Raw genomic sequence first — 12,638 nt, forward strand, 5'->3', positions numbered from 1 at the left:
TTTTCTCTATTACCAGCCTTAAAATCCTTTCTGCTGAGGAATGACACTCACAAACCTCTACAGATGCACCATAGAGAGCACACTGTTGGGTTGCATCAGTTTAGTTTTGGAACAGCAAGAGGTTGCAAAGAAATGTAGATGCAGCCCAGTCCATCACACAGAGACTTCCTACCATTGACTCGACATCTAGATTTCACACTGCTTGAGAAAAGTAGTTAACATGATCAAAGACTTGTCCCAACCCGGTTATTCCTTCTTCTTCCTACTCCCATTCGGCTGTAAGTACAGAAGATTCAAATTGTGCACCACCAGACTCAGGAATAGCTTCTTCCCCTCTGTTATCAGGCTTCTGAACAGTCTTCCAATAAGCTGGGGTACAGTCCAATGCACCTCTATCCCATTGTGGATATTGAAATGTCCATGAAACGGCTGCTTTACAATGCTGAGAACTATATCCTGCACTCTGCATCTCTCTCTTTGCTTTATCTGTTGTTTAGTTTAGTTTAGAGATACAGCGTGGAAACAGGCCATTCGGCCCACCGAGTCCGCGCCGACCAGCAATTCCCGCCCAAAAAAAGGTCATGGGGAGAAGGTACAAACTCCGTGCAGACAACAAATCTGTAAGGCAGTAACTACTGCTGCGCCACCGTGCCGCCCATTCTTGACTGACTTGGTTGTATTTATGCATAGTATTGTCTGATCTGATTCGATAGCATGCAAAACAAAGTGTTTCACTGTATCTCGGTACACGTGACAATAATAAACATAAAACAGATTCCAATATCGCATTTTGCTGCTCCGAGTCAAATAGCAGTCCTGTGATTTGCCTTGGGAAATGTTACAATGGTGACGCATGATGCAGTCTGCTATTATTATTGTAAAAAGAGTTGAAGCCAAGATTAATCAACCAAGCTTAACAGAGCAAGACTCCTGCATTCAATCATCGTCAATACTGCCCTCAGCCAATCAGTGTGGCATCAAAACAAACCTTGGTTTCTTCCTAAAAACAGATCAGGAAAATATTCAGGTCTTCCACGCTTGATTGCTTAACAATGACTCTTACTGGAAAGGATACCGACTTGGCTGTAATACCCTGATGAGGAGCAATCAACTGGCTGTAGGCACGAGCTTAACTTGACACAACATCGGAACATTCCCTAGTTATGATAGATTTCAATTACTGCAGGAAAAAACAGTCAAGAAATCTCAAATTTTGTTTAGTTTATTGTCATGTGTACAGTGAAAAGCTTTTTGCTGCGAGCGAGCCCATCAGCAGGAAGACCATACATGATTACAATCGAGCCGTCCACAGTGCAAAAAGTGACTGCTTTCGAAAAAGGTAACTCACAAGTGAGTAAGTAACAGCAACACACAAAAATCTTAGCATGTTTGTACCTCATTATACTTTTCTCAATTAAAGTTGTGGAGAAAATTGCAGAAGCCTTTGCAGAGATATTTGCATCATTTTTCACCACAGTTGAAGTTTCTGTCCTGTTATTTAAATAGGGCAGCGAGGACAAGCTAGAGAACTCCGGGCCTGACATCAGTGGTGGAAAAACTGTTGGAGAGGATCTACCAGCATTTGGATAGGCATGGACTAATTAAGCTTTGTGTGGAAAATAGTGTCTCACAAATCTGAGAGTGTTTGTGAAGAGGTCACCAAGAGGAAAGATGAGGATGGGGCAGTGGGCTTTAGAAAGGCCTTGACAAGGTCCCAAATGATAAACTGGGCAGGAAGATTAGAACCTATGGGATCCCAGGTGAGTTAGCCAAATAGATTCAAAATGGGCTTGAAAGAAATCAAACAGTGGTTGAGGAGGGTTGTTTTTCTAATTAGAGAAATCTGATCCTTCATCATTCATTGGTCTAAGCAAGAAATACTCATAAAGGATGCAATAAACAGCATAAATGTGGGGTGTGTGTGCATGTGTGCTTTCTCTGCAGTTGCTAATAAACATTATGGATTCTAATCACTATGTGCGAGTCTGATTATTTCGACATGGTGTCAGAAATTTCGGACCCTCTCCTTGCCTAGTTGGTTTACATTTATTTTAGTTTGTTTTTTTGTGTAGATTGTGGTTTTACAATGGCTGCTTCTCTTCGCAAGCCTGAGCCTTTAGTATTTGACGGTGACCTCGCCGAGCGTTTGGCGCTTCTTTGAGGAGGATTTCACTGTGTATGTTCATGTGGCTCATACTACCGCCGCTCCAGATGTCCGTGCCTCTATTCTCCTAAACCTGGCCGGTACAGAGGCCACTCGACGTGCTAGAAGATTTAATTATGCCCCAGCACAGTTCAATGCTGCGGATGTCCAGATTATTCTGGCTGAATCTATTCAAGACCATGCGTGCATACTTAATAAATTCAGACAACTAAGTGAGTTACGCATTAACCTTGTGATGGAGCGGCATAAATTTTTTTTGCGCAGCCAAAGGCAGGGTGAACCTGTCGAAGCCGACATCAATTCTTTGAAGCACATCGCCAGTCAATGCGAGTTTGACAATTTGTGCGATAGTCTGATACGAGACCGACTGGTTTATGGAATTCCCAATGATATGGTACGGGATGAACTTCTACGTGATGCTGATCTCAGCGCTGTCGTATTGCAGAATCATACACCAAATCTTTAGGGGCAGGGTCCCCATTCTGCCGATAATGCTAATGTTGCCCACACGGTTTATCAGGCCCAGCGCCAGTTTTCACAGCTGCCCGGTAGATCTGGTGTTAAGTTCATTAATAATTATGTGAATTGTGGAGGTTCGCATGCAGGCATTCGTGAACGTTGCCCAGCTTATGGAAAACTTTGCCACTTCTGTAAACGCAGGAATCACTTCATTCGTTGTTGCCATTCGCTTGGAAACAGAATACAGACACAGAAATCTGGCCACCTGCTCCAACGTGAGAGCTTAGATACAGAGCCTTCCCATGCGGCTCCCAGGCAAGCTTCTCTAACGAGGACATACTGCCTGCAAATGAGACTGGATATCAACATACATTCCTTGTCGGAAGTGTCTCGTAAACATCAAGATCCCATGGTCATTCTCCTCATTAACGGAATTAATGTTATTGTTAAACTCGACACTGGAGCTCGTTGCAACGTTTTATCCTTATCTGAACTCAATAGGATTTGAAAAAACGAGGTCATCAATCACACGTCTGCCACTTTACTTCTATTTGTAGGTGGCACAGTCAGTCAAGTTGAGCTACGATGCTATCTTGATACACGTGTCCACATCCTGAGCTTCTTTATTGTCCGAGAAAAAGTGCCTTCTCTGCTAGGCATTGATGCTTGTAACCACCTGGGTCTGGTCACCTTCAGTACATCTGTCAATCAACCGTCTGCTACATGTGGCTTCACCCAACAAATCCTGACATTATACAAAAGTCTGTTCGACGACAAGCTGGGCAGGTTACCTGTCAAGTACACAATCACAACTGACCCCGAGTTACTCCCAGTTGTCCGTCCGCACACACGGATTCCCCATGCTATGCGGGACCGTGTACAAGGTGAACTTGACAGAATGGCGACTATGGGTGTGATTACCCCCGTTGCTGACCCATCAGATTGGGTCTCGACCATGCTCGTACCAACGAAAAATAATAAGAAAGAAATATGAATTTGCATCAATACTAAAGATCTAAACACTGCCATTAAACGGCCACCGTAACCCTAATGCACACAGTGGAAGAGATTGCAGCGCAGCTGGGCAAGGCAAATGTATTCACAGTGCTAAATGCCAAGAGTGCATTCTGGCAGATTGCCTTGAATGACAACTCCTCCAAGTTAACCACCTTCAGCACACCCTTTGGACATTACAAATTTCTTTGTATGCCATTTGGCATAAGCTCTGCTAGTAAAGTATTTGAACGTGCTATGGAACAATTGTTTGCAGGTTACCCATGCTCCATCGTAGTTGATGATATCCTTGTTGCTGGACAAACTATTCAAGAACACGACACAAACTTAAAGAAGGTTCTAAACCGCGCTAAAGAAATCAACCTCAAGTTAAACTCTCTAAATTGCAAATACAGAGTAAATGAGGTGAACTATGTAGGCCATGTGTTCATTAAAGGCCTCAAACACGATCCATCAAAAACCATTGCTATCAACGAGTTACTAGCACCCACAGATGTGCTCAGCCTGCAGAGATTCCTTGGCATGGTAAATAACTTGGGGAAATTAATTCCAAACTTCAGTGAACTATCAGCTCCACTGCGCCAGCTAACCCACAAAGACACTGTTTGGGCCTGACATGAGCAACAGCGAAGGGTGTTTGACACTCTCAAACAATAGATGTCTTGTACCCCCACTCTCGGCTACTTTAATGTTAAATTACCGGTCACACTGACTTGCTTGTAGGACCTTCGTGATGAGCTAGTACTACAAGATGGCGTTATCGTCAAGGGCCACAAAGCTGTAGTTCCTGCCTCTCTACACAGCAAGTATTTTGATGCTGTCCATGCAGGACACCCAGGCGCCGAAGCAACTGTCCTGCGAGCAAAAACATGTTTTTCTGGCCTGGCATGACAGATTACATTCACGAGAAATTGGAATCCTGAGCAGTGTGCAACAGTTTGGTACTTCAACAAAAGCAACCACTTCTCTCACACCCGGTTCCTGCCCTCCCATGGTCCACATTGGCAACTGACATATTTGAGTGTCGTGGCAAACAATACATGGTTCTTGTCGACTCGTATTCTGGATTGTTTGACATCGATCTTCTTCGTAGCCCCACTTCTCATGGGGTAGTTCAGAAGCTGGCACGCTATTTCTCTGACCACGGAGCTCCATATCAACCACTATCTGATAATGGCAGTCAATTTACCAGCCAGTACTTCAAAGACTTTGCTACATGCTGGGGTTTTCGTCACATCACCAGCAGCCCTGAGAAACCCCAGTCAAATGGACTAGCTGAACGTGCCGTCAGGAGTGCCAAACAATTAATGGAACGGTCCCACAGAGCAAAATCAGATGTGTACTTGGACCTGTTTAAATTGCGCAACATCTCCCGCGACCCGATATTGGGTTCACCCGCTCAGAGTCTGATGTCAAGGCAGACTCGGGGCACATCGCCTGTGGCGAAACAGGCATTGGTACCGCATGTATTCGCTCCATCAGAAGTCCAGTCCAGACTACAACAAAAGTGCGACGTTCAGAAAGGTCGGTATGATAAGACGAGCAGACTATGGATTCTAATCACTATGTGCGAGTCTGATCATTTCAACACCCAGAGAGTTGTGAATCTGTGGAATCCTCTGCCGCAGAAGGCATTGGATGTTTTCAAGAGAGTTAGATTTAGCTAAGGGCTAAAGAAATCAAACAAAATGGGGAAAAGCAGAAACGGGGTACTGATTGTGGATGATCAGCCATGATCACATTGAATGGCGGTGCTGGCTCGAAGGGCCGAATAGCCTACTCCTGCATCTATTTTTCTATGTTTCTATGGCCCCAACCGTCAAAGAAAGTCCTTTAGGCCAAAGACCTCTGAACGACCTCTGAATGATACCACTGCTGAAAGGGTGCAGTGTAAGAATGTGTTTTTGCAAATTGACAGCGAAAGTACAGATCAAACTTGAGCAGTGCTCAGAAAAGTATTGAATATGAACATGCACTCACCTCAAACGAGCCAGAACAATCTGCAGAAATGTAAGTGCTGCAGTTAATTCACATTCCCTGCAGGCACGGTAGAGCAGATCAAACCCTTGATTCAGTAGCTTCTCCTCTGAGAGATGTAGAAAGGAACTGTTCTCAAATACCTCCTGCACAGCATCAATATACGTTAGTAGCAATGGCCAAAGGGTCACTTTCCGTGTGTGGTCAGTTGTTTTCAAGTAGAATTCTTTTGCTACATTCTGAAAATTAGTCGACAGTTTTGTAGCAAGGAAACTAATGTCAGCATTTTTCTCCTCGTACATCAGAAGAAATGCAAAGTGACCTTTCCAAATCAATGACTGTTGGGCAATGGAGAGCAGACTGGGCTTTAAAAAGTCAAGGAGATCTGAAACACGGCTGACAACGTCTTCCATCCCTGCCACTTCTGCAAGGACTAGAAAAAGGCTGAGGAAATTCTGAAGGCCCAGTTCCGTGAGTTCCTGCATTTTCCGTTGATGGAACTTGGAATAAATCCTGCAAAATTAATAGGTTATATCACGTAAATGGAAGCAGGCAAAATCTTCCCAACCATTGCAATGTCTTCGCTAGGGTCAAATGTCAAACACCTGCAGCTGTTTTCATTAAATTAGAGCTTCACACAACTAATTATACCAGCAGAATTTTAAAGTATTCACTAAACAAAGGTTTGCAGAAAACCCCGTTTGTTATTTCATTTTACCAATGAAAAATAAAATTAATGACGTAATTCAGTAAACTAGAATTGCATTAATGCAACCATTTGATTCAAATTAGTTTTTGTGATAGAAGTTCATAACAGTAGTCATATTTTGTACTGCAAGACTTTTTTTTTTTAATTGATGGGATAGCTAAGACAATGAACCATTGCAGTCCTTCTGGTAAAGGTACTCACACAGTGCTGCAGGGTAGGACAGTCCAGGTTTTAGACTCAGTGACAATTAACTAATTTTCAAATAAGGATGATGCACTATACCTTAGGACATTTAATAAATGAACATCAATGGATGAATAATTTACAAAACAAGGGACTTAACATTTGTCATTGAATAACAGGCCATATCAGTTTGATTTGTTAATAGTAAATGATTCCTATGTTTTTTATGCAAATAGAAACATAGATCTGCCAAACTCATAGAAACATAGAAATTAGGTGCAGGAGTAGGCCATTCGGCCCTTCGAGCCTGCACCGCCATTCAATATGATCATGGCTGATCATCCAACTTAGTAATCCGTACCTGCCTTCTCTCCATACACCCTGATCCCCTTAGCCACAAGGGCCACATCTAACTCCCTCTTAAATATAGCCAATGAACTGGCCTCAACTACCCTCTGTGGCAGAGAGTTCCAGAGATTCACCACTCTCTGTGTGAAAAAAGTTCTTCTCATCTCGGTTTTAAAGGATTTCCCCCTTATCCTTAAGCTGTGAACCCTTGTCCTGGACTTCCCCAACATCGGGAACAATCTTCCTGCATCTAGCCTGTCCAACCCCTTAAGAATTTTGTAAGTTTCTATAAGATCCCCTCTCAATCTTCTAAATTCTAGAGAGTATAAACCAGTCTATCCAGTCTTTCTTCATAAGACAGTCCTGACATCCCAGGAATCAGTCTGGTGAACCGTCTCTGCACTCCCTCTATGGCATACATTGTGTTAAGAAATGGATTACCTTTCCATTCATCCTAGCTGGATAGGAAACCTACTGAAATAAGTTTGCGCATGCTACCTCTTAACAGCAATCCCAAACTCTTAACAGAGTTAGGTGGAAAAATACTTTTGCATTCATATAGCCCGAGTCAATTGACTTATGTCTGGGCCCAAAGACAGGGTACCAGAGATACATAAAGCAGATTGGTATTCAATGGTTGAGATGGTTGCACAGAGCAACTGGTTTGACCCTTAGATGTTCCACCAGCAGGCCTAACACCCTTTTCACCACTGCCCTTCCAAATATAGCAATGCGAGTGAGAACATTATTTTAACAAGACATATGTTAATAAATGTAGTGAAAGAGTAGTCATTTTTTTACTAACTTACACCATGTTTAATTACCTTCCTTTCAACTGTTTCCATGGATGTGTTCCGCTTGCTTCCTGCCCTTTCGTAATTTGCAAAGCTAAAATTCTGAGGAAAAGTTGAAAACTATTCTGCGACTGGTACAAGTTGGAGCTTTGGTCACCTCGACAACACGCTCTTGTCGATTCAAGCATAGCAAAAGGTGATTTGCTCACAGTGGCCATTCCTTGTAAGCCAAGCCAAGGAATATTGAAGGGGCTATTCTGTGACAATAAACAGACATACACAGTGCAGTCAGCAATAATTCAGTCACCCAAATACAATCCATGAAATTAACATTTATTAAATCAATGATTTAGCCCTGCAATCTAAAATTGATAGAGACAAAATGCTGGAGTAACTCAGGGCGACAGGCAGCAGCCCTGGATAGAAGGAATGGGTGACGTTTCGGGTCGAGACCTTTCTTCAGACTGAGAGTCAGGGGAGAGGGAAATACAGAGATTATGGAAGGGTAAGGTGTGAAAGTGAGACATCAAAGAGAGAAAGCAAGGGTTACTTGAAGTTAGAGAAGTCAATGCGTCCGAAGGAACTGCAGATGCTGGTTTAAACTGAAGATAGACACAAAAAGCTGGAGTAACTCAGCGGGATAGGCAGCATCCCAGTGGGATGAACATTGATTTCCCTCATTTCAGATAGCACTGGCATTCCCTCTCTCTCTATCCTTCCCCCTCCCAAGTCGCACTAGCTTCTCATTTTCACCATACAAGCAGCTTACAATGACCCGTTTCCTTTATCATCGTTACTTTTTTGCATATCTTTCATTCATTGTTCTTTATCTCTCCACATCACCGTCTATATCTCTCGTTTCCCGTATCCCTAACCAGTCTGAAGAAGGGTCTGGACCCGAAACGTCACCCATTCCTTCTCTCCAGAAATGCTGCCTGTCCCGCTGAGTTACTCCAGCTTTTTGTGTCTATCTTAGAGAAGTCAATATTCATGCCGCTGGTTTGGATGCTTGGCAGCCTGTTTTCCCTCTCCCTCCATCCCTCCTTCAACCTAGTTCTCCGGTCGGTCTGACTGTCCTCCTGGTTAAAATTTTATCTTTGTATGCTTCGTTGTCGCCGTCCCCTCGCTAACAATGATCTATTCTACATTTTCTTTGAGCTTTGTCCTCTTTGATGTCTCGATTTAACACCTTACTCTTCCATATCTGTGTCTCCCTCTCCCCTGACTCAGTCTGAAGAAGGGTCTCGACCCATAACGTCACCCATTCCTTCTATCCAGAGATGGTGTCTGTCTCGCTAAGTACTCTAGCAATTTGTGTCTATCTTCGGTGTAAACCAGCATCTGCAGTTCCTTCCTACACAATCTAAAATGATAATGCATTTGAAATATGGACACGTTCTTTCAAAGACATCCTCTTAAATTAGTTCATTGGTACTTTATTCCAATTATAGTCCAATTGGAGAATATCCGTGCAGACATAATTTTAATAAATCTGCAATCGTACCTCCAAATTTTTCTGATGAGAATGCAATATGTGGCAGAGGTTTTCAATCAGGTTAACAAATGACAAACACCTCAAAACAGGAACTGGAGTCTCTCAAATTTGTATCTTGAAATGTTGCTGGAACTGCATTATTCCCCTTGATAATGTTATTCATTGTCAGGCTATGTCGATCGAAAAAAAAAGCATTTATAACTGGTGAATATTGACTACATTCAGGCTGTTGGTGTTGGGGCATCTACTGGAATCTGGTTGAATAGCTGTGACAATGGCGTGAGGTGGATGCTAGTCACACAATGCCAATCTAATGTCTTAGCAAAAGCAAGCAAATGCCGAAATAATCTACCTGACATTAGTTATTTTGTGTGCACAAAAAAAATCCTGAATATTTTCTATTTCATATAAACAGGATTATTTGTTATAACGTCCATCTTAAAGCTCTGCGATCTATTTTGTTTCCAGATGTCTACTGTTATCTATGATCAAACACGTTTTTAACGGGCCAGGAGCAGGCCATACTTGAAACTGATCCAACATTTAAGATGATTAAGGTTAAGCTAATGTGTTAGAAGGAACTGCAGATGCTGGTTTTAAACTTCAGTCTGAAGAAGGGTCTTGACCCAAAACGTCCCATTCCTTCTCTCCAGAGATGCTGCAAATTCTACTACAGGCACTTCGCATTTACAATTGTTTGTTTTTAATGCGTTTCTGAAATAACGCGCTTCTTCCTTCAATACCAAAGTTTACACTGGTATTTTTAGAATAACACACTCAGATTTACTGCTGACAACATGGTCACGTAAATGTTTCATTTACGAGTATTTGAATTACATGCTGCTTTTAAAGCACATACCCCCATGTAAAATGCGAGGTGCCTGCATTTACTATTTCACAAAGCCATCTGTTTTAGGTTATTTTAACAGTCTAATCTTCCAACCATGAACTTTAAGAATTACTACCCGTTGGGCAAATGTTGTACTCACCAGGTGTTTACTGTAATATTCCCACAATATGCTAACTGCATTGATATTGACATTCCAGAGGTCACCCAGAGTTAGGCAACACTGAAGGTGCATCCGCAATTGTTCTTCCAAAATTCCATTCTAAAATGTTCCAAACAGAAGATTTGATCAAACAACAATTAGAATCAATACTTATGGAACAATCAATGCTTTTTGCTCATTGAGATTGGAGAAACATCAGGAACTGCGTGCCATTGCTTTGTTTAAAATGCTACATGTCTTTCCCATTGCATCATTTATTGTGTGAGGATATGCTGTTTTCAGGGGGATTATAAGGTCACAAAGGATATAAGGTCGAATTAGTCCATTCGGCCCATCAAGTCCACTCTGCCATTCAATTATGGCTGATCTATTTCTCCCTCCTAACCCCATTCTCCTGATTTCTCCCCATAACCCCTGACACCTGTACTAATTAAGAATCTATCTATCTTTGCCTTAAAAATATCAACTGACGGGCCTCCACAGCCTTCTGTGGCAAAGAATTCCAGATTCACCACCCTCTGACTAAAGAAACTTCTCCTCATCTCCTTCCTAAAATGACGTCCTTTAAATCTGAGACTATGACCTCTAGTCCTAGACTCTCCGAAACACTCTCCACTCTATCCTAGCCTTTCACTATTCTGTACGTTTCAATGAGGTCCGCCCTCATTCTTCTAAACTCCAGTGAGTACAGGCCCAGTGCCGACAAACGTTAATTATAGGTTAACCTACTCATCTATTAGGCCAGTGTGTTTCTTTCCCGTTACCTCTCTATCCCATTGATACCGCTAGATTTTGATCCATGCTATTAACCCTGTCTAGGCCCCTTGTCATTTTAAACAATCATTTCATGGGCAGCATGGTGACGCTGCGGTAGAGTTGCTGTCTTACAGCCCGGATCCGGGTTCGATCCTGACCACGGCTGCTTCTTTGTACGGAGTTTGTACTGTCTGCAGGTTTCTATCATTTACATTTCACATCATTAATATATACAACAACAAAAAAGGTAGTGGACTTTATGGAACCACTCTGGTAACAGTCTACTAGTCACATAACTACCCATTAAGCTTTACCCCTTTGATTTCAGTCACTGAGCCAATTTTGAGTCCAACTTAACACTCTCCCTTAAATTCTATGGACTTTTACTTGCTTCTAAATGTGTCCCCATGAAAAACCTTCTTGAAATTACGTAAATTACATCAAATACACTCCTTTAATAACCATCCTCGTTATCTCCTCTAAAAAAAAATATTAATTATTTAGGGAATTCCTTTAATAAATCCATGATGAAAGTCCATGATTAACATAGAAACATAGAAAATAGGTGCAGGAGTAGGCCATTCAGCCCTTCGAGCCTGCACCGCCATTCAATATGATCATGGCTGATCATCCAACTCAGTATCCTGTACCTGCCTTCTCTCCATACCCCCTGTTCCCTTTGGCCACAAGGGCCACATCTAACTCCCTCTTAAATATAGCCAATGAACTGGCCTCAACTACCTTCTGTGGCAGAGAATTCCAGAGATTCACCACTCCCTGTGTGAAAAATCTTTTCCTCATCTCGGTCCTAAAATATTTCCTCCTTATCCTTAAACTGTGACCCCTTGTTCTGGATTTCCCCAACATCATGCACAATCTTCCTGCATCTAGCCTGTCCAACCCCTTAAGAATTTTGTAAGTTTCTATAAGATCCCCCCTCAATCTTCTAAATTCTAGTGAGTACATGTGCTTTTCTGAATGGTTTATATAATCCCTGAGAAATTATTACAACAATTTGCCCACCATTGGTTAAACTATCTTGCGTGTAATTGCTCTGTTTATCCCATAACTTTTCAAACAACAGTGGAAAATTAACAACCCTTCATTGTTCTGGCATTATTCCTATGGCCAGGAAGAATGAAAATGTTGATCAGACCTCTTCAATTTAAATTTTTTAATAAAATGTGATATATTTCATTCAGACCTGGAAAGTTGTGCATTTTTGAATATGTTATAGACCTTAATATTTCCACTTTTAGCAGTTATATCCAATTCAATACATTAAACATGGTCTGTTTAACAACAACATCAATATCATCCTTCTTTTGCGGAAAGACAGTCACAAAATATTCATTATGAACAGCACCCACATCCTTCAGCTCCATACAAAGGTTATCTTCTCTCTCCCCAATATGCAGTATATTTTTCCTTGAATTACTTTTTCTTTATGTACCTAGAATACATCTGTGCTCTGTCTATGATATCTCAAGGGCCGTCTCTCTGTTTCCCTTCTTATTGTACTTCTTACACTTCCTGCAGTATTAATCTTCATGGGATTGCTAACATATTCAGGTCAATATTAATTGAAGGTTAAATTAACACCTTGAACCTTTCTGTAATAACGCATCAATACTTCATTTAAAAATATTGTTACATTGTTAGGATGCTTCTATGAAGATAAAAGGAGGAAATTTGATTAGTTATTTTGGTTTTGGCATGGTTAAACCTG

General features: G+C 41.7%; 1 protein-coding gene across 3 annotated transcripts in view; it reads right to left on the minus strand.

The window, feature by feature from the left end:
* The window catches only part of mms22l (MMS22-like, DNA repair protein), a 123,973-nt gene that overhangs the window by 79,906 nt on the left and 31,429 nt on the right, over window positions 1-12,638 (minus strand). For all 3 annotated transcript variants that reach the window (XM_055635857.1, XM_055635858.1, XM_055635859.1), the window contains exons 12-14: window positions 10,133-10,252; window positions 7,679-7,905; window positions 5,618-6,127 (exon numbers count right to left, since the gene is read on the minus strand). In XM_055635857.1, coding sequence (XP_055491832.1) covers window positions 5,618-6,127; window positions 7,679-7,905; window positions 10,133-10,252 — 857 coding nt within the window. The remainder of the gene's footprint in view (window positions 1-5,617; window positions 6,128-7,678; window positions 7,906-10,132; window positions 10,253-12,638) is intronic.

This window comes from Leucoraja erinacea, chromosome 5, assembly GCF_028641065.1.
Source record: "Leucoraja erinacea ecotype New England chromosome 5, Leri_hhj_1, whole genome shotgun sequence".
In the NCBI taxonomy this organism is placed as follows: Eukaryota; Metazoa; Chordata; class Chondrichthyes; order Rajiformes; family Rajidae; genus Leucoraja; species Leucoraja erinaceus.